The sequence below is a fragment of the Delphinapterus leucas genome, chromosome 7 (genome assembly GCF_059928025.1).
Source record: "Delphinapterus leucas isolate spDelLeu-1000000601 "Yukka" chromosome 7, BTC_Dleu_Yukka2, whole genome shotgun sequence".
In the NCBI taxonomy this organism is placed as follows: Eukaryota; Metazoa; Chordata; class Mammalia; order Artiodactyla; family Monodontidae; genus Delphinapterus; species Delphinapterus leucas.
The window spans coordinates 13,513,477-13,540,338 of NC_143135.1; the positions used below are offsets into that span (position 1 = coordinate 13,513,477).

The 26,862-nt window shown below is 37.7% G+C and overlaps 1 protein-coding gene across 8 annotated transcripts in view; it reads left to right on the forward strand.

The window, feature by feature from the left end:
* The window catches only part of CKAP5 (cytoskeleton associated protein 5), a 113,810-nt gene that overhangs the window by 56,653 nt on the left and 30,295 nt on the right, over positions 1–26,862 (forward strand). For all 8 annotated transcript variants that reach the window (XR_016393702.1, XM_089914098.1, XM_022592082.2 and 5 more), the window contains 16 exons: positions 4,815–4,919; positions 7,834–7,923; positions 8,029–8,193; positions 8,691–8,819; positions 9,580–9,762; positions 12,985–13,098; positions 13,388–13,498; positions 14,891–14,983; positions 17,557–17,742; positions 18,267–18,361; positions 21,389–21,446; positions 21,539–21,664; positions 22,279–22,418; positions 22,554–22,728; positions 23,313–23,426; positions 24,881–25,009. Coding sequence is in view for 7 of the 8 variants with exons in the window: in XM_089914098.1 (XP_089770224.1) it covers positions 4,815–4,919; positions 7,834–7,923; positions 8,029–8,193; positions 8,691–8,819; positions 9,580–9,762; positions 12,985–13,098; positions 13,388–13,498; positions 14,891–14,983; positions 17,557–17,742; positions 18,267–18,361; positions 21,389–21,446; positions 21,539–21,664; positions 22,279–22,418; positions 22,554–22,728; positions 23,313–23,426; positions 24,881–25,009 (2,013 nt within the window). In the remaining variant the exon portion in view is untranslated. The remainder of the gene's footprint in view (positions 1–4,814; positions 4,920–7,833; positions 7,924–8,028; positions 8,194–8,690; positions 8,820–9,579; positions 9,763–12,984; positions 13,099–13,387; positions 13,499–14,890; positions 14,984–17,556; positions 17,743–18,266; positions 18,362–21,388; positions 21,447–21,538; positions 21,665–22,278; positions 22,419–22,553; positions 22,729–23,312; positions 23,427–24,880; positions 25,010–26,862) is intronic.

Sequence of the window (26,862 nt, forward strand, 5' to 3'; positions counted from 1 at the left end):
ATACAGTAGGACCTTGTTGTTTATCCATCCTATATATACTAATTTGTATCTACTAATCCCAAACTCCCAATCCTTCCTTCCCCCGCCCGCTCTCCACACCATATTCATATTATATTCACCTGTGTTGGTCTTTGTAGACCCATCCCTCTTCCTTCCGTAAATAGTTTCTGCTCTCTAGTGTCTTTATGAAGTAATCTTACTAATTTCCCAATTTTGCCCTTTAGTGCAAATAGTAAAAAACTATTCATTTTGAAATTCCTTATGATATTCCTGAAGTTATTTCATAAACTGTCTTCTTCTAAGTTGTCACCTGACCTAGCATATTTTGATGGCTTTCTTGTTCTCACGGGTTATAGTTCTTTATAAGATTCCTTTTCTCCCTCCCTCCCACCCCTCAGATAGCTTCTTTGACTTTGTCAGTTACCTATGGATATTGGTTGGTATATATATATATATATATATTTTCATCTTTAAGATGTGGGTTTTCAAGGTGTTTTATTATATAATCTCCATTGACTTTCTCTGTGTTATTAACACTTTTTCACTTGGTCTTTCTTGGTCTTTCTTTTTCTTGTATTCATTATAGTTTTCTAAACACAATCATGATGGGTTTTTGGTTTGTTTGTTTGGTCAACAGTGTTTTTGTTTTGATTACTGTTTAGTCGCTTACACTACTAGTTAAAGTTAAATACTAATTATTACTTAAAATCACATTGTAGGCCTAGATTTATGGGAGAAGTGACAGCGCTTTTAATTACAGAATATTTCCCATTATTTAGGTTAAATTAACATTGTGAGCTAAAGCTTTCATTCCCAGCTCTAGAACAGAGTTGCTGAGTTTTTCCTCAACGCTGGAATAGAGTCCTCCCACATACACTGTTTTTCTTAAAAATAAACACTTTTCCATATTCCCCACTCCCGTTTTGTTTTTTGTTTGTTTGTTTGCTTGTTTTGGCCACACGGCATGGCATGCGGGATCTTAGGAACCCGTGCCCCCTGCATTGGGAGTGCGGAGTCTTAACCATTGGACCACCAGGGAAGTCCCCCCACCACTCCCATTTCCCAGTTAAGAACAACTTGTTTAATCAAACTGAGATGTGTGACAGTGAGTGTTAATAGGCAGATATTGTAATAGATGCCTGGTTCATCGCTCACCAATAAATTCATTCAATCTTCTATTACATCCTGAACTATAATAGGTTCACAAGATCCTCTTCAAAACTTTACATTAGGATCATCAGTGTCTGAGATTCACCTTCCACTGGTTATTGAGCTAATGGTAACTTTAGAGGTAGTCTCTCTCTCTTTTTTTTTTAATTAAGAACGTCTTCTTTTTTAAAAATTTTTAAATTTATTTTTGGCTGCGTTGGGTCATCGTTGCTGTGCACAGCCTTTCTCTAGTTGTGGCAGTCGGGCTACTCTTCTTGCGGTGCGCGGGCTTCTCATTGCGGTAGCTTCTCTTGTTGCAGAGCACAGGCTGTAGCGGGCTTCAGTAGTTGCAGCACGCGGGCTCAGTAGTTGTGGCTCTCGGGCTCTAGAGCACAAGCTCAGTAGTTGCGGTGCACAGGCATAGTTGCTCCACGGCATGTGGGATCTTCCCAGACCAGGGCTCAAACCCATGTCCCCTATATTGGCAGCCAGATTCTTAACCACTGCGCCACCAGGGAAGTCTCTAGAGGTAGTCTCTCTTTTTTTTTTTTGCGGTACGCGGGCCTCTCACTGTTGTGGCCTCTCCCGTTGCAGAGCACAGGCTCCGGACGCGCAGGCTCAGCAGCCATGGCTCACGGGCCCAGCCGCTCCGCAGCATGTGGGATCTTCCCAGACCGGGGTACAAACCCGTGTCCCCTGCATCGGCAGGCGGACTCTCAACCACTGCACCACCAGGGAAGCCCTAGAGGTAGTCTCTAAGGATGGGATTGAATGATGGCCTTTAACTGGGGCAGTATAACAAAATCACCTTTTGAGCTATATTAAAATACTGATATCCAAATCCCATCACAAATTCATTGAACTAGGACCTCTTGGAATGGGGCCTGGCATGTTTTTGATGACCATTCCTAGAATATACATTTAGACGTTAAATATAAAGTCTAGCATGTAAATAATACCTGAGGTGCTTTGGTAAGGAAGAATAATCCAGACGTTTACAAATACCAATAATGTGTTCAATACAAAACTGAATAGAATTTTTACTCCATAGATTTATAGTAATTACAGATTTAACAAAATGTTTATTAGGACCCTGATCTCATCTTCCCATAAGGAAAATGAATTTGCCATGAGTTTACAGGGAGAATATGCTTTAGTAAAGAGAGCAAAAGCTTTGGAGTCAAAGCAGACCTAGGTTTGAATCACAGCACTGCCATTTGCTAGCTCTGTGACCTTGAGCATGTTAATCTCTATTTATTTTTTTTTAAATAATTTTATTTATTTTTGCCTTTGTTGGGTCTTCGTTGCTGCACGCAGTCTTTCTCTAGTCGCGGCGAGCTGGGGCTACTGTTCATTGCAGTGCAGCCTTCTCAGTGCGGTGGCTTCTCTTGTTATGGAGCACAGGCTTTAGGCACGTAGGTTTCAGTAGTTGTGGCGCACAGGCTCAGTAGGTGTGGCTCACGGGCTTAGTTGCTCCGTGGCATGTGGGATCTTCCTGGACCAGGGCTTGAACTCATGTCCCCTGCATTGGCAGGCGGATTCTTAACCACTGCGTCACCAGGAAAGTCCTCTATTTAATTTTTGAAATCCACAAAATTGAGATAGTAATAGTACCTGCTTTATAGGGTTTGAGTGAAAATTAAAATAAGGATTATAAAGCACCTATAAAATTATGGCATCTAATGTTTTAAAATTTTTATTGGGGTATAGTTGCCTTACAATGTTGTGTTAGTTTCTACTGTACAGCAAAATGAATCAGCTATACATATACATATATCCCCTCTTTTTTGGATTTCTTTCCCATTTAGTTCACCGCAGTGCATTAAGTAGAGTTCCCTGTGCTATACAGTATATTCTCATTAGTTATCTATTTTATATATAGTATCAATAGTGTATATGTGTCAATCCCAGTCTCCCAGTTCCTCCCACCCCACCCCACCTTCCCCCTTGGTATCCATACATTTGTTTTCTACATCTGTGTCCCTATTTCTGCTTTGCAGATAAGATCATCTGTACCATTTTTCTAGATTCCACATGTATGCGTTAATATACAATATTTGTTTTTCTCTTTCTGGCTTACTTTACTCTGTATGACTCTCTTTGTGTCCATCCATGTCTCTACAAATGATTCAATTTTGTTCCTTTTTATGGCTGAGTAATATTCCATTGTGTGTGTGTGTGTGTGTGCGTGTGTGTGTGTATGTATGTATGTATGTGTGTGTGTATATATATATACCACATTTTCTTTATCCATTCCTCTGCTGATGGACATTTAGGTTGCTTCCATGTCCTGGCTATTGTAATTAGTGCTGCTGTGAACATTGGGGTGCATGTGTCTTTTTGAATTATGGTTTTCTTTGGGTATATACCCAGTAATGGGATTGCTGGGTCATATGGTAGTTTTGTTTTTAGTTTTTTAAGTTGTTTTTAATAAATGTTAGTCTTTTAACCCTTACTCCTCAGCACTTAGGGAATATATGTAGGTGCCAAATAGAACTTCGTTGAATGCTATGCATTAGGGGTTCTTTAATTCAGGGAATCTGGAATTAAGTGTTCTGCTTATGAAATACCAGATCTTAGGGCTAAAGTCCAAAATAGAATGGAAGCATTACTTCTACCTGGGAAAAGAGTGAAAAAACAAGGGTTTGGGAGCGCTTAAAAGTAAAGCAGCTTTTTAACACCAGCTAACTTGAGCAGTATACCAAAGTAAAATCTTATTAGGAAGGAACTGAGGCATAGTCACTGTCTTGCTAGATTGACACAAATGCAGCTGCTACCTATGACTTTTGATAAGTTCTGGGCCTTGTAGGGTATGCTATCGGAGGGTGGTAGTATAAACATTGCTGGAGGAGACTCTGCTGAGAGACTCTGAATACAAGTCTGATGATCACTACATAACTAAAATGGCAGCTGCAAGGCCAGAAGCTCCCTCAGAGGAATGGTTGCAATGGCATTTGCAATTTAGAGTCCACATCAGCTTCTTTTTTTTTTTTATTTAATTTTTTTATTGAAGTATAGTTGATTTACAGTGCGGTGCCAATCTCTGCTGTACAGCAAAGTGACTCAGTTATACACATATAGACATTCTTTTTTTTAATATTCTTTTCCATTATGGTTTATCACAGGATATTGAATATAGTATAGTTCCCTGTGCTATACAGTAGGACCTTGTTATTTATCCATCCTATATATAATAGTTTACATCCCATCAGCTTCTTGAAGGTACCTACAACAGTTTCTACTGGTGTTTCTTGGATATAAATTTTAGAGCTGCTACTCTGTGGTGTCTTTTGGAGATACACCGTCTTTTGGCTTTCCCTGCCCCAAAGCAAAGTCAGCAGGCCTCCAGCTTCTCTGCCATTATCAGAGTCACCTCCTGCACAGTTGTGCAATGCTGACAGCCCATACTACCACAAATGGAGAGTTAGGGATTTGACCTGGTTTTATGTATATTTTACCGGTAGAACTTTAAGATAGGAGACTAAACATAATGAAGGGAAGCTCCCAAATTTGATATTGTCAAGGAAGAATCTTTCCTCTTTTGTAGGAAACAAAGTTGGCTATTCATTACATAATAGCTTTCAGAGTTCTTTTAAGAATAAATTTTCAGTTCCCTTCTATGGGGCTGTGACTCTTTTGTTTTCCTTTCTTTCCACGCTTTGTAGGTTGTTGGAAAGGACACCAATGTCATGTTGGTGGCTCTGGCAGCAAAATGTCTTACTGGCCTGGCTGTTGGGCTAAGGAAGAAATTCGGACAATATGCAGGACACGTAAGTAACACTTCTTTTTTTGATACAAATCAACAACGTTATCAAGAATGGCAGGCTAGTTTGCTTTATGCTTTAAAACAGCTTTTTGGCACAGATCTTTATATATATGGGGAAAGTAAATTTCTCACTAAGTTTTGTTAATACTGAGCATAACTCCTTACAACATTTCAATAAAAATGTCAGTTGTAACTAAATTCACTAGCTTTATGTAGAAAATCAGGCACTTGACCTAAAGTACTTAGTTCAATTGATTTGCCTATTACTTATTTACCTATATCTTGCTTTGCTCTTAAAATATTATATACAGTAAAACAGTATGAAGTATAACTTGTGATAACCAGAACAGAGTAAAAATGAGAGCAGGAAAGGCAATATAAAACCGGAAGTGAGATTAATATATAAAATGTATTTTATGGTGTTTTTCTATTTAAAAAAGTAGTTTACTTATATACTTGAGACATTTTATATAGGTTACACTGTTGGTGATATATCAGTTTATTATAAGAAGCTCTGTCTAGAGACATTCGTTGAACATAAATTTGGAAGCAATCAAGTTTGCTAACAGTTTTAACAAATTGCGATGTTTTCTTTAATTCTGGCATCTGTCAGTTGGCCTCTAAATCTCATCTGTATTACTTAAAATGGCTCAGCATCCTGAATATTGACCGTAGTGAACTTTAGGGTTTAACTTGCTAGCCACTGATCATTTGATTCCCTGGATTGACTTTGAGAGTCTCCTAATAGTCTGTAGTCATGTGTCAGTTTTATACTGAAGCAAACATCAAACCTCACTTAGTTATGGTATTTGGAGCTTGCTTACTCATAGCATTAAAAATAATTTCAGAGAACTCAACTGAAAAAAATAAGACACTACCAAATAAAAATAAATCATGACTAGCTTGTTACCAGGGAAATAAAAATAAGGGTCTTTAAAACCCTTAAACGTGTAAATCACAAATTGGAGTAAAATTATAATCATTATTTTTATAGTAATCATTACTTATTATATAATACCTCTGTGTGTGTATGGTATCAAGTGTATTGATTAGCTTTTGGTCAGTTTTGTGTTACTTAGAATATTTTATACTTCTGTATTATAATTTTTCAAGCTAGAAAACAATCTTTAAAGTACATTTTAATTTACTAAATTTATAGTTAGATGATTACCTGACCATTTAGTTTGAATTCTGATTCTGGCTTTGTGACATTTTGGTGTGCAGCTTAAAGAATGTCTCTAGTGCTTTATAGTTTGGGGTATTTGTCTCCCCTTAAAATTACATCATATACAGTGTTTGATATCAAGTATGTTAGTGTGGTTCAGCTTTATTTTCCTTAGCTACTTATAAACTGTCTTTTTGGCAATATATATAAAAGTGAACTTTAGCTTTATAGCTATTAAAATGTCTTGATTTTTGATTGGCAGGGGGCAAAATGGGTAAAGGGAGTCAATTGTATGGTGACGGATGAAAACTAGACTTTTGGTGGTGAGCACGCTATAGTGTATACAGAAATCGAATTATAATGTGGTACACATGAATCTTAGATAATGTTATGAACCAGTGTTACATCAATAAAAACAAACAATTTTAAAAAGTATATTGATTTTCAGGTTTATTACTAACTCTTAGTATTAAAAAGTCTTTTATATTTCTCCATGGAAACTGTATTCCTTCTGATCTGTATCACTTCTATGAAATTTTTTTTAAAAATTGGGTTGGGGGAGGTGCCATTGAGCTTTGCTAGATATTTTAGGCCTTAAAAAGCAACTTTAATTTGCCTGCCAGCACAGTGCCTGGCTACATATACTCAATACATATACTTGATATTCAATAAATATTTAATGAATTAGTGATAGTTTATAAGATAAAATAAACATTATAAAAATTCTAACTTTACTGATCTAAACTTAGTACTTGAGTAAGAAGACACAGTTCTGATCAAAATTGCTGGGCTTTCCTGGTGGCACAGTGGTTGAGAGTCCGCCTGCCGATGCAGGGGACACGGGTTCGTGCCCCAGTCCGGGAAGATCCCACATGCCGCGGAGCGGCTGGGCCCGTGAGCCATGGCCGCTGAGCCTGTGCGTCCGGAGCCTGTGCTCCGCAACGGGAGAGGCCCCAACAGTGAGAGGCCCGCGTACTGCAAAAAAAAAAAAAAAAAAAAAACTATAATTTCTGGTACTGTTTCTTTTTTCTTTAGTGTAGTGAAGAGGCAGAAGACATCTCAGTCCAAGTGAGGGCTATCAGAATCTTGGGTGGGGAGGAAGAATTGTATACTATACCTGTTCCCCTACCCTAAATCCACCTAGTTGAGAATCATTTTGTCCACTAAGAGTTGTTACTGATAAAAATGATTGTAAGGTTGCATATAAGGTGCAAAAAAAAAGTTGAGAAACATTGCTGTGGTGGTATAGGCATAAGATTGTTCCAGCAGAAGATTCTTATGCCCTTCAAGAAAGGAAATGACTTCTTAATCCAACTTAGATGTTTACTTTTTTTGTTTATTTTGGTAGAGGCAAACATTGTTTTAATAAGTTTTATTGAGATATAACTTACATACTATAAAATTCACCGTCTTAAAGTATGTAATTCAGTGGTTTTAGTATATTCATAAGGGTGTGTTACCATCACTACTATCTAATTCCAGAACATTTTCACCACCCCAAAAAGAAACCCTATATCCATTAGCAGTCACTCCCCATTCTCCCCTCCCCCAGACCCTGGCAACAACTGATATACTTTTCTGCTTCTGTGGATTTGAAGTTTTGTACAAATGGAATAATACATGTGTGGTCCTTTGTGACTGGCATCTTTCACTTAGCATAATGTTTTCAAAGTTCATCCATGTTGTAGCATATATCAGTACATCATTCCTTTTTTTTTTTTGCCGAATACATTCCAACTATTCACTTTTAAAGGTTGTACCAACCATTTTGGAGAAATTCAAAGAGAAGAAGCCTCAAGTGGTACAAGCCCTGCAGGAGGCAATTGATGCAATCTTTCTTACTGTAAGTTGAGTTTGTGGTTTTGTCTAAAGTAAAGTTTGTCAATGTAATATTTTGATTGTTCTTTACATTTGAGAAAAGCTTATTGACCACATTTTCTTTCTAAAGACCACACTACAGAACATCAGTGAGGATGTTTTAGCAGTAATGGATAATAAAAATCCAACCATCAAGCAGCAGACATCTCTTTTTATTGCAAGAAGCTTCCGCCACTGCACTGCTTCTACCCTGCCAAAGAGCTTACTAAAGCCCTTTTGTGCTGCTCTACTTAAGGTATAGACTCTCTTTGAAATTGAGGAAATATTTTATACCTAGGCAAGATTTTGTTTTTTTCTACTGATTGTGTACAGTGACTACTTGACTTTAAGACTGTAGATTATTGTCTTTTGAGGAGAGACCCTCTGTAGCTTTGAAAATTGAATCCAAATTCTTGTATTATTTATGTTCCTGTTCTTGAAGAAAAGCACAAATTAGCTTTATAATTTCACTACTAAAACTTTTATTTCTTATTTGGCCCATAAACTGATATTCAGCTGGATCTGGTCAAGCACAGGCATCCAGTTTAGAGTATTTAAAGATCATTTGAGTATGAAGCATTTTAGATAGAGGGTAAGAGGAAGGGTAACTTAATTGGCAAATAGAAAGCTAAGCTTAGATTCTGTGAATTGTAAAAAGCAAATTCTTTATCTAACAACCATCAGTCTGAATTAAAATCAGTAATACCTAAAGAACCTTGTATCAAGATCATCTTGCTTACTTCCGGACTATAGCACATCAATGATTCTGCTCCTGAAGTCAGAGATGCTGCATTTGAAGCATTGGGTACTGCTTTGAAGGTGGTTGGTGAGAAAGCAGTAAACCCATTCTTAGCTGATGTCGACAAACTCAAGCTTGATAAGGTAGGTTAGTAATGGGTTGTAATGAAATTGGATAGCGGTCCTGTCTCTGTGCAATATGGGTTTGTTTACTGGTATCCTTTTGATCAGAATTTCTTGATTAGTAGAAATATCTTTCAAATTATAAAAAATAAAATTGAGTGACCAATCTGTAGAGGAGGTAAAAATGATGTTTTGAGTTAATTTCATTTCTAATATCTGGAAAATTGCCTTTCTAAATATGAATGTCTTCCATCAAAAATATGGTTATTGTTTGTTTATTTTTAATTTTCATTGGAGTATAGTTGATTTACAATGTTGTGTGAGTTTCTGCTGTACAGCAAAGTGAATCAGTTATACATATATCCATTCTTTTTTAGATTCTTTTTCCATATAGGTCATTACAGATTATTGAGTAGAGTTCCCTGTGCTATACAGTAGGTCCTTATTAGTTATCTATTTTATATATAGTAGTGTGTATATGTCAATCCTAATCTCCCTATTTATCCCTCCCCCCTTCCCCCCCGGTAAACGTAAGTTCATTTTCTACAAAAATGTGGTTATTGTAAGTTTAGTAAATTCTCATTTGCATAGAAATATAATGTAAGACGTCATTAATGTATATCTACTGCCAAGAAAATATGGATAATTTATCTTTGTTGGAAAGGAAACTTTTCTCTCTGAATTCTCATGTAGTTGTGGTTTAGAAGTGACTTATTAAGTAATGTAATGATTGTGTTTCAAAGTTAGGCTCAGTGACATCTATCTCAATTTCATTCTCCAGATCAAAGAATGTTCAGAAAAAGTAGAGCTCGTACATGGTAAGAAAGCTGGACTTGCAGCTGACAAGAAGGAGTTCAAGCCTGTGCCGGGAAGAGCTGCTGCTTCGGGGGCTACAGGAGATAAGGACACAAAGGACATTTCAGCACCCAAACCAGGACCCTTAAAAAAGGCACCTGCTACTAAGGTTAATAGATGACTTGGAAAATATGGTTTAAAAATTAGAATTTAGTAAGGTAGGGTCTGAATCTCAGGTTCAGGGTTGTTCTTCAATATGATTTCATTTGAGAGATGAACTCATTACAACATTCAAAATACAGCAGAGCATCTTTTAATGAAGACAGCATATTCCAATAGTACATTTGGTTATTTGAAACCTATATAGAGATAAAAATGGTAATGAAGATACAGGAGTACATTTTAAGGCATCAGAAAGTATCATTAAATAATGAAATAGGGACTTCCCTGGTGGCGCAGTGGTTAAGAATCCACCTGCCAATGCAGGGGACACGAGTTCGATTCCTAGTCTGGGAAGATCCCACATGCCACAGAGCAACTAAGCCCGTGTGCTACAACTGCTGAGCCTGCGAGCCATAACTGCTGAGCCCACGTGCCACAACTACTGAAGCCTGCGCACCTAGAGCCTGTGCTCTGCAACAAGAGAAGCCTGCACACCACGGCAAAGAGTAGCCCCTGCCTGCTGCAACTAGAGAAAGCCCATGTGCAGCAACAGACCCAACGCAGCCAAAAATAAATAAAATAAAATAAATTTATTAAAAATAATAATGAAATAGTATGGCAAGGTACATAACATTAATAACGTAAGTTCATTTTCTAACTTAACATAAGGTCATTTTGCTAATAATGCTCTGCAGTTGCAGCACCGAGTCTCCGTTCCATCAGGGTCTCACTTTCTAGTGTAGAAGAGGGGGAAATGACCAAGGGCAAATATGGCATTCTTACAGTGAACACTTTTCTTGGACTGGATTCTCTTAAGCATGAAGTTATCTGCTGAAAATGCAAGAAGTTTGATTCTCTTTTCCACCCTGAGCCCCAGCCTGGAGTTAGGAGAAGAGAACTGATATTTAGTGAGCTTTACTTTGTGAAGCATTTTACCTACATAATCTTATTTAATCATCATAACAATCCTTGAGATAAGCGTTTTGTGATCCCTGTTTTTCCAGAAAAGGAAACTAGGGCTCAGCAAGGTTACATGTCCTGCACATGCTCTTACAATTCACTTGTTTGTTTATTCTGTCTCCCCACACTGTATTATAAACTTTAAAGGATAGAGATCTTGTCACTGCTTGACCACTTGTGCATAGAAGAGGCTCTGGCATATAGCAGGAACTCTGCATATATTTGTTGAATGACCAGAGTTGCAGAACTGGGATCTGAACCCAGGTATCTAGCTACAGAGTCTGTGTACTTTCATGTTATGCTGCCTCTTCAGTACTCCAGTACAGGGAGTTGGCAGCTATTTTCTCCTTTCTCACCAGCTCCTGCCTCTCTGGACAGTGACCTGGGCGCAGCACCTTAAGACCTTTTCTTATCTTGCTGAACCTTTCCATGCTAGCTGGCTTTCTCTTATAAGGGATTCTTTTCCTTCCCCCAAGAATAAGCTGTGGGTGGGGTGGGGAAGGACCTGCTTTTGTTCTTTTGAAAAAATCAGTAGGACAGTATCATCTAATAAACCTACTAAGCCAATAAACATGTATGTCTATGTTTAAAAAAAAAAGTAGGAGATTTATTAATTGAGGTGCCTCTCAATTAATAAAACAGAGTACTATTATATACAAGAAAGGATCCAGAAGAGGTGTTCTAGTAAATTGTTTTCTGTTTTTACAGTGAGAAAACAATTAAATCTCTCTTCATGGGGTAGTTATTATGAACCAATAAAATCATAGTGCTAATGTGAACTGGCAAGTGTTAGAGGTTTCCATTGGATTAAAAACCAGCATCTTAGCTTTGCTAACCCCACCTTAAAAGCTCAGAATATGTTCAAGATAACAGTGGTTTCTGAACAGCTCTGGATGTTCAAGACTAAATTGGTCCTCTGTCATTTTATCTTTTCTTTTTAGGTTTGGGCATTGCTTAACAAATATCCAAAATAGGTAGAAGGAATGATGTGGACAGTGATGTGTGTTGCCATATTAAAGTTACTGCCCTTCGCTGTATACCTTATGATAAACGGCAATTTTCTTGTGACCTTTCAAAACTGGGGGTGACATAAATTTAAATCAAGATATTTAAATAGAATATTAGCAGATAGAATCCAGTGGGTACAATAGAAAGTATGAGCAACTGAAGTTTATTCCAGGATTGCAAGGATAGTTTGATATTAGAAAAATTACTGAATTTATAGATCAAAAGAAGTCTAATTTCAGACACTGAAAAGGAATATAATAAATTTCAGCATGTCTTCTTGATAAAAATTCTTAACCATATAGAAATGGATGGATACTTTGATATGATTAAGTATATCATTTTTATAGATTATATGATCATATTCTTGGAAAACCCAAGCAAGTCAACTGGAAAACTAATAAAACAATAAAAAATATTCAGTGAGATGGCCATCTTCAACATAACTAGAGCACTCACTGAAATTGGCATAACACCTCTTTTCCTTCACAAATTAGATAGTTCTACAGTGAGTAATAACATATTCTCATGTTACTTGGAGTAACTTTGTGGTTAAATAGTGAGTACTTTGTGGTTAAATAGTGAGTAAATGTTATAACTCAAAAACTGCCCTTTACTAGTGTAGGAAGGATCTAGAGGCATTTAAAGGCATCAAACATTAATTCTCAAATTAATCTGTAAATGTAGCATAAATCCAGTTCATCATTTTTATTTCATTTATCTCATTAGCTCATTTTGAATTAGAGGTTCTTTTTTTTTTTTTAATTTATTTTTGGCTGTGTTTGGTCTTCGTTGCTGCTCGTGGACTTTTCTCTAGTTGCTGTTGTCTTCGTTGTGGTGCTCGGGCTTCTCATTGCGGTGGTTTCTCTTGTAGTGGAGCATGGGCTCTAGGCATGTGGGCTTCAGTAGTTGTGGTACACAGGCTTAGTTGCTCCGCGGCATGTGGGATCTTCCCGGACCAGGGCTCGAACCCATGTCCCCTGCATTGGCAGGCGGATTCTTAACCACTGCGCCACCAGGGAAGCCCTAGAGGTTCTTAATACACAGCTTCTACAGATTCCCCATGAATGATCTTCAGGAGGTCTGTCTGCCCTTGAAATTGCTAAATTCTGTGGGCACAAAAAATATGGGTCTTTTTGTTGTCGCTGTTGGTTGAGTGATCCCTCGTTTTAATCAAATTTTTGAGGAGTCTCTAACCCCAAAATGTCTAAGAATCACTATTCTAAATCCTTAAGTGGTTTAATATTTTTCTGTTTGCTTTTAGCCTGGCGGGCCACCGAAGAAGGGGAAACCAGCTGCACTAGGAGGCGCAGGGAGCACTGGAACCAAGAACAAGAAAGGGTTGGAGACTAAAGAAATAGTGGAGCCTGAGCTCTCGGTCAGTATTATACAGTATGCCTCAAACTCAAAACCACGGAAAGTCGTTGCCTATGAGGAGGTTCAGGTTCTTTCTTTTCTGAGTTCTGTAACGTATAGTTAATGGATGTCTTTTTAGTTTATTGAAACTGTGCCTTGGACAAACTTCCCCTTTACAGTAGTATAATAGAATCCTCAGATACTAAAACACACGTATGGGAGTGTTCTTGTAGTTTTGGCTGGGGTATTCTTACATTCTTGCCATCTGTTTCCTTAAGCAATTATTAATGTTAATGTTTTGTATCTTACAGATAGAAGTATGTGAAGAAAAAGCTTCAGCTGTCCTTCCTGCTACCTGTATACAGCTTCTAGACAGCAGTAACTGGAAGGAAAGGCTGGCCTGTATGGAAGAGTTCCAAAAGGTGGGTGCACAGGGATGAGTTGAATGTGAAAGAAAATTACATCATACAGAAGTGATGAATTGATAAATGAAGGACTAGTCCTAATTGCTGTATTTTATAACCAGTGAACATGTCTGCAGGGTGTTAACTAAAGATGAGGTGGGGTTTTTATTTGCTTTTTAGCTGTTTCTTATTTATCTTTCAACATCTGCTTTCTGTGGCTTCTATCAGCTCATAACCTAAGTGATGCATACTCAAGAAAATTAGGTTTATTCTGAATTATAAGGCTTACATGAATTTTATTTTATTTTTAATTAATTTTTTTTTTTTTTTTTTTTTTTTTTTTGGCTGTGTTGGGTCTTTGTCGCTGTGCTCAGGCTTTCTCTAGTTGTGGTGAGCGGGGGCTACTCTTCATTGAGGTGCGCGGGCTTCTCATTGCAGTGGCTTCTCTTGTTGCAGAGCACGGGCTCTAGGCACACGGGCTTCAGTAGTTGAAGCACGTGGGTTCAGTAGTTGCAGCATGCAGGCCCTGGAGCGTGCAGGCTTTAGTAGTTGTGGCACGTGGGCTCTAGGGCGCGCAGGCATCAGTAGTTGGGGCGCACGGGCTTAGTTGCTCCGTGGCAGACCAGGGATCTTCCCAGACCAGGGATCGAACCCATGTCCCCTGCATTGGCAGGCAGACTCTTAACCACTGTGCCACCAGGGAAGTCCCTGAATTTTAATATTATGGTATTAAACTTACTAGGCAAACAGATCTCCTCACGTAAAGCACCCCTCATCCATTTTATGTTTCCCTCTTTGTTGTCATGATTCTCAGAAGAATAGACATTATCACTTGGTATGAGAAGCTTCTTTAAAAAAAATCTGTGCTGGACAGGAGCATGGTGGTTTATTTTGGCACACACTCTTTGATTCTAATGAGGAGGGGTGCGGAGAAACTGCAAGAATGCTGCGACTTGAGCCAGGAGTCCTGGCTTCCAGTCCTGCATCCGCCACTCAAGCTTAGCCCTGAGGTGTGCTTCTTTGAAACCTGTACTTAAATGCTTCTAACCTACTCCACTTTGCTATGTTTTTAGGAAAATCGAATAAGTCAAAATATGTATAAGCAATTTCAGCCATACACTGGGCAAATTAAAACTGTTACTGTTACTTTCTTTGGGGCAAATTATTTATGAATTCCTGAAATGTGAAAAAAAGAGTTTCAGTGGCATCACTATAACAACCATATACCCAACATCCAACTTAAGAAACAAAGTATTATAACAGAAAGTAAACAAGCTCTCTCTGTGACCCTCCTCATTTCTATTCCCCTCACTCCTTCAAAGGTAAACACGTAATTGATTTGGTATATACTGTTCCCTTGGAACTAATCATTAATCCCTTAACTCTCCTACTATCTTGTTTTACTTCAAGGCTGTTGAACTAATGGACCGAACTGAAATGCCATGCCAGGCATTAGTGAGGATGCTGGCCAAGAAACCTGGATGGAAAGAAACTAATTTTCAGGTATATTTAAATTAGAGATTTAATGTCTTTTATTGAAGTAATTTTCATTACATCATCCTATGGTGTATTAGAGAGGTATAGTTTGGTAATTTTTAGCTTGTTCTTTTTTTTAAAATCACTCAGCCAATGTGTCATGTAATTTTAAATGAACAGTGGAATGTGTGCATTTTGATTAAACACATAACTCTAACTTTGTGCATTTAGGAGTTTATATATATACAAATACTTATTGTTTGTTAATTCATATGTATGCATTTTTCTCATTATTTAGACCTGGAAGCCCTCAAATATAGGGAGGGATGAACAATGAGATAGCTTTCTTATTTCTTTGCATAAAAAATAAATGTAGTCTTTAAATTGCCAATAAAAAATTACCACATAATCGGTTTAACTCATTAACTGATAATAGAGATGAAATTGAGCAGTACCGTTACTTAGTTAAAAAGTAGGTGTAAAGGGAGGTATAGGAAAGTAATACATGAAGGAAAATGAGAAAAGTGTTTTCTTCTCCTCCTCTAGACATACATAGAGCTGATGGGAAACAAAAGTTTGAAATGTATCAGGTTTATTTTTGGCTTCCTGCTAGTCTCTTCTTTACTTCTGTTTTGCCACCTCTTATTCTCTGTTTAGGACCTTAGCTTCCTTGCTCACTGTTCCCTTAGCACTGCGTTATAACCTCATCCAAACCATCCAGCTCCACAAAGGTTTCCCGTGCCAAAAGGTTCTGATACTGCCTTCTTCCCCTCACACCACCACTTTTAAAACTCCCCTTACGTAGCTTCTCAGATAGGTGAAAGAAGCACACCTGATTTGAGCTAATACCCTTCTTTGTATTAGATCCATAACAAGAGATAATTTTATATCTTTTTTTCCTTTATAACCACTTTCCTGAGGGTATAAAATTGTTTTAAACGGTACAGTGCAGCTGTTTTTAGTCTATACACATAGTTAGCAACTCCTACCACTATTTAATTTTAGAGTATTTTCATCACCCCAAAAAGAAGCCCCATACCCATCAGTAGTCACTCTCTATTCCTCCCCAAGTCCCCACCCCCAGTCCCTAGCAACAATTAATCTACTTTCTCTCTCTATGGATCACTTCTCCTGGACATTTCATGTAAATAGAATGATGTGTCTGGCTTTTACTTAGCATAATGTTTTCAAGGTTCATCCATACTGTAGCATATATCAACTCTACAGGTTTTTTTTTTTGCGGTACGCGGGCCTCTCACGGCCATGGCCTCTTACGCTGCGGAGCACAGTCTCCGGACATGCAGGCTCAGTGGCCATGGCCCACGGGCCCAGCCGCTCCGTGGCATGTGGGATCCTCCCGGACTGGGGCACGAACCCACGTCCCCTGCATAAGCAGGTGGACTGTCAACCACTGCGCCACCAGGGAAGCCCTACAGTCTTTTATTGCTAAACAGTATTCCATCGTATGGATATACAACATTTTATTTACCCATTCATAAGTTCTTTGTTTTTTCTTTGGCTGTGTCACGCAGCATATGGAATCTTAGTTCTCCAACCAGGGATCCCGCGACCCCTTCATTGGAAGCACGGAGTCTTAACCACTGGACCACCAGGGAAGTCCCTTCCCATTCATAAGTTGATGGGCATTTGCATTGTTTCTGCTTTGGGGCTATTGTGAATAATGCTACTATGAACTTTCACGTACAAACTTTTGTGTGAACACATGTGTATACCTAGAAGTAGAATTGCTGGGTCTTATGGTGACTCTGTGTTTAACTTTTTGAGAAACTGACAAACTGTTTTCTAAAGTGGCTGTACCATTTTATCTTTGCACTAGCAGTGCAGGAGAGTTCCAGTTTCTCTACTTCCTTGCCAACACTTGTTATTTAAATATTCAAACAGGGCAAAGGGAAATATTTTTGGTTAAAAGTGTCTGAAGTCCCAGACATCTGCCATCATCACATTAATATCTTTAAATTGTTTTTCACAGTTCCTTCCATTCTTCCACTTAAAAATCTACAAATTCTTTAAATCTCTCAAGTTCTGGTGTGTGTGTGTGTGTGTGTGTACACGAGGGTTGTAATTTTTTTTGTGGGCAACTCTAGTAGGAACTCTGAATTAGTATGGTCATTTTATTATGTATTTCAGGATGTATGCTCAGTACTATATGCAGATAACCATAGGAGAAGGAGAATATAGAAATTATATTTTTCAATTCATAAACTTCATGTGGTAACATTGCTTGTTAATATTTTAAAACACTGAGTGGTTTTTTTTCTGTCTTAGCTGTCAGCTACATTAATTGATAACAATTAAAGGATAAAAATTATTTTGTTTCTTGGTTTAAAGTTTGATTTTAGTTTGGTCATGTTCTCAGCTGTTACATCTTCAGGCTGCTATAAAAATAAGTAAATAAATAAATGTCTTTGGGCAATTCCCTGGCGGTCCAGTGGTTAGGACTTGGCACTTTCACTGCCGAGGGCCTGGTTCAATCTCTGGTCAGGGAAGTAAGATCCCAGAAGCCGCGTGGCACGCCCCACCCCTGCCAAAAAAAATGTCTTTGCCTTACTCATAACTTTCTGATACTTATCCTTGTTCAGGTGATGCAAATGAAGCTTCACATAGTTGCTTTGATTGCCCAGAAGGGAAATTTTTCCAAAACTTCAGCTCAGATCGTCTTAGATGGCCTTGTAGACAAGATTGGAGATGTGAAATGTGGGAACAATGCAAAAGAAGCTATGACAGCAATAGCAGAAGCTTGTATGTTGCCATGGACAGCTGAACAGGTTAGTGACACAGAGCTCTCTTTCCTCAAGTTTTCCCAGTTTTTTCCCAAATTTTAATTTAAAGTTATTAGTTAAACTTTAGTTCTTTTCTTCTCAAGTAAAATCTTTTTTGATACTGTTTTACTTTTACCTTTAGTTTGCACTGTTGCCTGATAATTAAAATTGTCTTAGTCAAGAATATTCTATTAAGAATGAAAGTAATTTTCTCTTAAGACATTATCATCCAGAGTGACCACTAATGAAAAGTTGTAAACAGTCCAGATTGCCTTTTAAAAAAATTTTTTTTATTGAAGTATTAGTTGATGTACAATACTGTGAGAATGCTTTTAATGCTTCTGTCACTTACCTCATTTTCTCGTGTAAATTAAATATTTCATTCCTAAGGCATTCTTGCAGTTGTGTTAGCATCAGGAAAACCACGCTTAATCTACTACTGCCTTAATGTCAAGCTATATTTCTGTGAGAAATATGAGAGAAAACACAGATCTGTTTTGGTTTTTTGTATGTTTGTTTTTCCACTCCAGGTTATGTCAATGGCTTTCTTACAGAAGAATCCCAAGAATCAGTCAGAAACTCTGAATTGGCTATCAAATGCAATAAAAGAATTTGGTTTTTCTGGGTAAGTCAGAAAGAAATCAAGTGCATGTTTTGCCAGTCTCTAACTGGTGGTTATATTTGTTGTAGCTATTGCTGCTTATTTCTGAGAAGCCAGAGCTGGATTGTCTATAATTTATATTAAACAAGACTACCTTTGTTCCTGAAAAGCCTGTATTGGCTTGTGCTTCTGCATTTTGATATCCACTAATACTTAGAGTTCTCTAAGTTATTTTTCCTCAAGTATTTGTAACTGTCCCACAGAAAAGCCAGTTCCAAGGATTTCTAGTCAAATACATTTGGAAAATACTATATAAAATCACACTTGTTAAGAGATCTATAGTGCACGTTGGAAAATTAAAGGCCCTCAGAAGTCCTGCAGTTGAGACACTTGTTTAACCCACTCTTTCCCAAAGTTATTTGTCTATTGATTACATTTGTTTACAGTAGTCCCCCGCTTATCTGTGGTTTCACCTTCTACAGTTTCAGTTACCCACAGTCAACTGCAGTCAAAAAATATTAAATGGAAAATTTCAGAAATAAACAATTTATAAGTTTTAAACTGTGGGCCGTTCTGAGTAGCATGATGAGATCTCACTCTGTCCTGCCCGGGATATGAATCATTCCTTTGTCCAGTGTATCCCACCCATCAGTCACTTAGTAGCTGTCTCAGTTACAGATTGATCCTTGTGTTATTGCAGTGCTGCTGTTCAAGTAACCCTTATTTTACTTAATAATGGCCCCATGGGACTTCCCTGGCTGTCCAGTGGTTGGGACTTTGCCTTCCAATGCAGGGGGAGCGGGTTCGATCCCTGGTCAGGGAGCTAAGATCCCACATGCCTCGCAGCCAAAAAACCAAAACATAAAACAGAAGCAATATTGTAAGAAATTAAATAAAGACTTTAAAAATGGTCCACATCAAAAAAGTCATAAAAACAAAAAATTGCCCCAAAGTGCAAGAGTAGAGATGCTGGCAATTTGGATATGCTAAAAAGAAGCTGTAAAGTGCTTCCTTTAAACGAAAAAGTGAAAGTTCTCAACTCAGTAAGGAAAGAAAAAACTGGCATGCTGAGGTTGCTAAGATCTACAGTAAGAATCTTCTATCCATAAATTGTGAAGGAAAAAGAAATTCGTGAGTTTCACTGTTGCACCTCAAACTGCAAACATTGTAAGTGCTTAGTTAAGATGGAAAAGGCATTGAATTTTTGGGTGGAAGACATAAACGGAAAGAAAACCTGACTGATGGCAATGTGTTCCACCCAAAAGCGTGCAGCCTATGAAGATTTCAGTAAGGGATCCCCTGAAACAAGTGACACCAAGCCATTTGCTGCAAGTAAGGATGGCTACACAGATTCAGAAACAGGTTGGGACTGAAAAATGTAAAAATTACAGGAGAGGCTGCGTTTGCCAGTGAAGCAGCCTCTGCATTTCTGGTAGAGTTGAAAAACTTGATTAAGGAGAAAGAGCACACTCACATAACTTTTATTACCATATATTGTTATAATTGTTCTATTCTGTTATTAGTTATTATTACTAATCTCTTACTGTGTCTAATTTATAAATTAAACTTTATCATAGTTCCATAGGTATAGGAAAAAAATAGTATATGTAGTACTATCCAAGGTTTCAGGAATCCACTGGGGGGTCTTGGAAAGTATCCCTCCCAGATAAGGGGGAACTATTGTATTTTATTTAACAAAATTTTATAGACTTACTTTATGCCTGGAACTTCCTAAATAATAACTCATTTGATTTAATCATCATTAAAAACCATGTGAGGTATTGTTCTCTCCTTTTATAGATGAGGAAACTAGGGCACAGAAAGCTTAAGTGATCTGCCCAAGTCACAGAAAGTGGCAAAGCCAAGATTTTTTTTTTTCATAAAGCTATTTTATTTATTTATTTTTGGCTGTATTGGGTCTTCGTTGCTGTGCGCAGGCTTTCTCTAGTTGTGGCGAGCAGGGGCTACTCTTCGTTGCGGTGCGCGGGCCTCTCATTGCGGTGGCTACTCTTGTTGCGGAGCACGGGCTCTAGGCGCGCGGGCTTCAGTAGTTGTGGCACGCAGGCTCAGTAGTTGTGGCTCGCGGGCTCTAGAGCTCAGGCTCAGTAGTTGTGGTGCACAGGCTTAGTTGCTCCGCGGCATGTGGGATCTTCCTGGACCAGGGCTTGAACCTGTGTCCCTTGCATTGGCAGGCAGGTTCTTAACCACTGCGTCAGGAAGTGGTTAGGGAAGTCCTGGGAGAAGAACATTCTAGACGAAGGGAACAGCAAGTGCAAAAGCCCTGTGGCAGGAGCACACGTGATATATTTTAAAATAGCAAGGAGTAATTGTTCTTCAGAATGCAGTTGGAGTAGAAGAGTGAGTAGGGAGTGGTAGGAGATAAAGACTGAAGAAAGAACAGGGGCCCAGGTTGTGTAGGGCCTGAAAGTTTTGAATAAATTGGAAACCATTAGATAGTTTTGAGCAGAATAATACGAGGATTATTCAGTCAGAACAGATAGTGAAGATCAAGGGCAGAAGCAGGGAGACTAATTAGAAGGCTACTGAAATAATCCTGTCAAGAAATTATATGGCTTGGAAGTATTATGACTCAGAATATATTTTGAAGGTAGAACTAAGCAGGATATTGAACTTAAGAGAGAAGAGGAGTCAAGGGTGACTCTGAGGAGTCAGGGATGACCTGAGCAACTGGAGAATGAAGTGGCTGTTTACTGAGATAGGGAAGACTATGGGAAGAACAGGTTTGGGGGCGGGCTGTGGACAATCAGGAGTGTGGTTTTGACAGATGTAGGATATCTACTAGACATAGAAATGGAAATGTCACAAAGGCAGTCGGACATATGAATCTGGAGTTCAGGAAAGAGATCAACACTGGATTGATCTAATGCATATAGATAGTATTTAAAGCTTACTTTAAATGAGTGTAGAAAGAGAATAGGTGAAACTCAGGACATATCTAAAGGAAGCTGGTTCTAGAGTCTGGCTTTATAAAACTCCATTGAGTATTTTGAGGTTTCACCTGTTTTTCATTCTAAGTATCATTTCTTCTAGATTGAACGTGAAAGCTTTCATTAGCAATGTGAAGACAGCTCTTGCTGCAACAAACCCAGTGAGTACATACCAGCATGTATAGGAAGAGTAGTAAGTACAGCCATCTTTATGGTTCTGTTCTGATCTGAAAAGTTATTTTTGTTCTGCCAGGCTGTGAGGACTTCTGCCATCACCTTGCTTGGCGTGATGTATCTGTACGTTGGTCCCTCTTTGCGAATGTTCTTTGAGGATGAGAAGCCTGCCCTCCTATCCCAGATAGATGCAGAATTTGAGAAGGTAAAGATTCCACAAATGATACAATCCATAGTTGACTTGAGAATGCTTATATTAGTTAAGTTTAAACTTTTAACCCTTTGGAATGAAGAATATGTATGTATTTGCTTTTATATGTATAAGGTATCCCTGGGAAGAATTCATAAGAAATAGATGACTTTGTGAGGAAGAGAACTAGGTAGCTATAGTATAGGATGGGACATTTTCTCCTTTGTAGCTTTGGAATATTAAACATTTTGAATGTATTACCTATTCCAAAAGTACACTAAATATAACATTAAATTTTTTTTTTTAAGTAAAAAGAAACTTGACATTCCTTGAATAAACTTTCTAATTGAAATTGCTAAGTTTTGGCAGACTTGCTGTGTATTGTCTTGGGCATACAAGTCAAATGACAGCTTTATGATTGAGAAGTCATATTCTAATAGGTTTGTATAAAGATATCTTTTGTCACATAGTCTCAAAATTGGAATCTAAGTAGGAATTAAAATATGTGCTGTGTGAATATTAAGTATTATGAAGGAATATGAAAGTTTGACACAGGTACCATTCTCTAACCAGTTTGCTCTCATATTCTTCATCAAGTTCATTAGCCTCACTGACTTATTTGTGTGTAGATGCAGGGACAGAACCCACCTGCTCCAACCAGAGGGATTTCCAAACACAGTACAAGTGGTACAGATGAAGGAGAAGATGGAGACGAACCAGATGATGGGGGCAATGATGTTGTGGATCTTTTGCCAAGGACAGAAATCAGGTTTGTTGCTAATGATTTATTCGATGTATTATACTTAGTTCTTAATGGTGTCTTCTGTTTCTCAGTCAAGGTACTTCTGTGACATCATTGTTCTTTTAGGCATCTGGAATTAAGGATTCTGTCTTTTTTTTTCAGTGATAAAATCACTTCAGAGTTGGTGTCTAAGATTAGTGACAAGAATTGGAAGATCAGGAAAGAAGGCCTAGATGAAGTGGCAGGTATTATCAATGAAGCAAAATTTATCCAGCCAAACATAGGTGAACTTCCAACTGCCTTGAAGGGTCGACTCAACGATTCAAATAAAATCTTGGTACGTAGAATATATGCCTGTTTTTTTCTCTCCCCTCTCTGCCCCTGCAAGGTGATCCTTTTCAGTAACCTTCACCAGCAAAAACAAAAAGGAGTTAGTCACTCTATTGCTTTGAACTAGAAATAGCTTCCTTTAATTTCTTAAGTGTGCCTCAGGATATGTTGGTAGATGGCAAGTTTATTAATCAAATTTTCATGAATCTCAGATTTGCTGTTTACAGGGCTCTGATATTAAGTATTTTTGTATAAAACTGCTTGTAATACCCATAAACAAGTTAATTTCTAATTTTTAAATTTGGATTTTTATGTGAGATTTGTCTTAAACTAGGCTTTACCTTACTTTAAAATTATAAAGCATTGTAATCTCTAGTCTAAAATTCTAATACTCCAATTTTATGAACTGATGATAAAATGAGACACCATCACCCAAAAATTATTCATAAGCTGATTAGTATCATAATGAGCTGATTTTTTTAAAGTAGGCCAGAAACTTCCTACTGCATTGACTGTATAGCAGCAAACTTGCAAAACTTTGAGCACACCTTGCAATGGTTTGAACATAAGGTGTTGGCTTTTCCCACCCAGGTGCAGCAGACGTTGACTATCCTCCAGCAGTTGGCAGTAGCCATGGGCCCAAACATCAAGCAACATGTGAAGAACTTAGGCATCTCTATCATCACAGTGCTTGGAGACAGCAAGGTAAACCTGACTCTTTTTACCACAGCTCTGTTCTGGAATAGGCCAGCCACATGACTGGGCTAAGAATAATCCTTTTTTTTTTTTTTTTTTTTAAATTTATTTATTTATTTGTTTTTATTTTTGGCTGTGTTGGGTCGTTGTTGCTGTGCACGGGCTTTCTCTAGTTGTGGCGAGCAGGGGCTACTCTTCGTCATGGTGCGCAGGCTTCTCATTGCAGTGGCTTCTTGTTGCAGAGCACAGGCTCTAGGTGCACGGGCTTCAGTAGTTGTGGTGCGTGGGCTCAGTAGTTGTGGCTTGCAGGCTCTTGAGCGCAGGCTCAATAGTTGTGGCGCACGGGCGTAGTTGCTCCGCGGCATGTGGGATCTTCCTGGGCCAGGGCTCGAACCCGTGTCCCTTGCATTGGCAGGCAGATTCTTAACTACTGCGCCTCCAGGGAAGCCCCAATCCTTTTCTTACATGTAAGAGTGCATGTAAACAGTTTATAAACTTTGTTAGAGAAGAGAATATTAGGAGGAAAATAGTAAAAATTTTTACCTCCCAGGCATTATTAAGGTGATCAGATATCTCACTTACTAGCTTTGTGACCCTTAGATAAGTTGTTTATCTTCTTTGAGTTTCAGTTTTTTATCTATGAAATTTAATTCTTACAGAATTAAATAAGTAACTGTACATAAAGTACCTGCACCTGTCTCATACAGTATGTACTCAAAAAATGGTTGCTATTATGATTATGATATCATTGTTTAAGGTGTTGGTATAAAGAGTGAATAAACTTATAAATTTTGGATCATGTATTTTATTTTCTACCTGTTCCCTCAACTACTAGAATAGGATCTTCTGGTACTTCAGTAAGATATTTGCAGTTTCACAGTCCTGGAATTTGTCACATTGAAAGTTGCAAGCTCTTATGTTTATCCTTAATTGAATATTCAAATGTCTCTTTATTTTTGTGTAATTCATTTAATTTGAGGAATTGGACTATTTAAGTATTTTTCACGTCAGTAAGTCGTTCTCATTCTATGAATGCAAATTAATATAAAAACAAAAATGTTCAATCAAATTGTTAATTTCAGTCTAACTATTAAGAGTTCTCTAACAGGTAGAATTACATTCTTTAGCAGATAACCAGGGACATAAGAGTCCCCAGAAGTTCAGGAAACAAAACCTAAGAGTTTGTTCCCCTAACATGATATTTTATGCCCAGGTCACTGTTTTCCCTAATTAACTGAGTATAGGATCTTTACAATTTGGAGTTTTATGTTTCTAATTTACTTTGGAGTTTTAGTACAACGTGGATCTACATTCTGTTTCAAAGAAGATGAAGTATGTTCCAAGTATGTTCATGTGGACTTTAGAGAAACCTCCATTGTTCGTGTTCATAAAGTAACAGGCTTTTCACTCCCTACCTCCAAACCATAGCAGTGTTACCTTTACTGATTCTATCTTCCATTCAGAACAATGTTCGAGCTGCGGCCCTAGCAACAGTGAATGCTTGGGCAGAACAGACTGGCATGAAGGAATGGCTGGAGGGGGAAGATCTTTCTGAAGAGCTCAAAAAGGAAAATCCTTTCTTGAGGCAAGAGGTTAGTACCACAAATATGATTTGCTTTACTCATGTCTTTTACCTTCATAGAGGCTTGGACCTACCTAATAAATATACATGAATGGATAGAATGAGTTCCATTATAAAATCGCTAATAATATGAAACCAAATTCCTGGAGCTTTTTTATTCATGTGCTTCCTTTTCTTTTTTCCTTTCATGTGCTTTTTTAACAATAAAACTCTTTAAAGGACTAGCCTTTTTGTGAAGTTTTCTCTTTGCTTGAACTCTTAAATGGTAAAGTAAGAGGTTTTAATCATGACATAAAAATAGTTCAACATTCAAAAGTCTTATCAGTGTCACCCATCATACCAACAGGCTAAAGAAAAGTCATATAATCCTACCAGTTGACCAAAAAAAAGGATTTGAGAAAATCCAACATCTATTCGTGATAAAAGCTGTCAGTAAGTTAGTAATAGAAGAGAATTACTCAAGTTAAATAAAAAAGCATCTGCAAAAAACCTCTGTAAATGATAATATTCTTAGTGGTTAAAGACTGAATGCTTTCCCCCTAAGATCAGGAACAAAGCAAGAATGTCCACTTTCACTACTGTTACTCTGCATAGAACTGGAAGTTCTAGTCACTGCAGTAAGGCAAGAAAAAGAAATGAAAGGCATACAGTTGGAAAAAGAATAAATAAAACTATCCGTAATTGCAGATAACATGACTGTTTACAAAGAAAATTCCAGGAAATCTACAAGTAAACTCCTAGAACTAATAAATGAGTTCAGTAAGATTGCAGGATACAAAATAAACACAATCACATTTGATAAAAGTCAATCACATTTCTTTATAATACATTGAACATATGGAAACCGAAGTTACAAACACAGTACAGTTTACAGTCACTCCAAAGAAAATGAAATCCTTAGCTATACACTTAACAAAACAAATACAAAATATGTCTACTGAAAATTACAGAAATGCTGATGAAGCATTCAAGGAAGACCCAAATAGATGTAGAGACATGCCATGTTTGTGGATTGGAAGATTTAACATAGTAGAAATTAGAAATGTCAGTTCTGTACATTTAATGTATACATAATTGATGTATGCATTTAACGTAACTCTTATCAAAATTCAAGAAAGTTTTTTTTATAGACAAAGTCAAGGTTATTTTAAAATTTATATTCTAGCTAAAACAATCTTGACAAAGGGAAAAAAATGGAAAGAACCTCTCTACCATATATTAGGGCTTACTAAGTTAAATTGCTAACATAATCAAGACACTGTGGGGAATTCCCTGGCGGTCCAGTGTTTAGGACTCCATGCTTTCACTGCCAAGGGCTCAGGTTCAATCCCTGGTTGGGGAACTAAGATCTCCCCAGGCAAGCTGTGTGGCAAAAAAAAAAAGAAAAAGACACTGTGATAGCAAGAGGTAGGAGGAAGAGGATAGACACAGATAGGTGGAGCTGAAGAGGAAACCCAGAAATAGACCCACACAAATATGAGCAACTAATTTTCAACGGTGTTTCCAAAGTAATTCAGTGGAGGAAGTGTGGCCTTTTCACCAGATGATGCTGGAGCAGTTGACATCCAGAGACAAAAAAAATAAACCTTACCTAAACCTCACATCTTACACCAGAATTAACTCAAAATGGATTATGGGCTTAAATGTAGAACATAACACTATAGAACTTTTAAAGATAACATAGGAGAAAACCTTCAGGATATAGAAATTCTTCAGGCAAAGAATTCGTAGACTAGACACCAAAACCACAATTCATCAAAGAAAAATTTGATAAATTGGACCTCATCAAAATTAAGAACTCTTACTCTGCAAAAGACCATGTGAAGAAGATGAAAAGACAGGCTGGAGTGGGAGAAAATATTT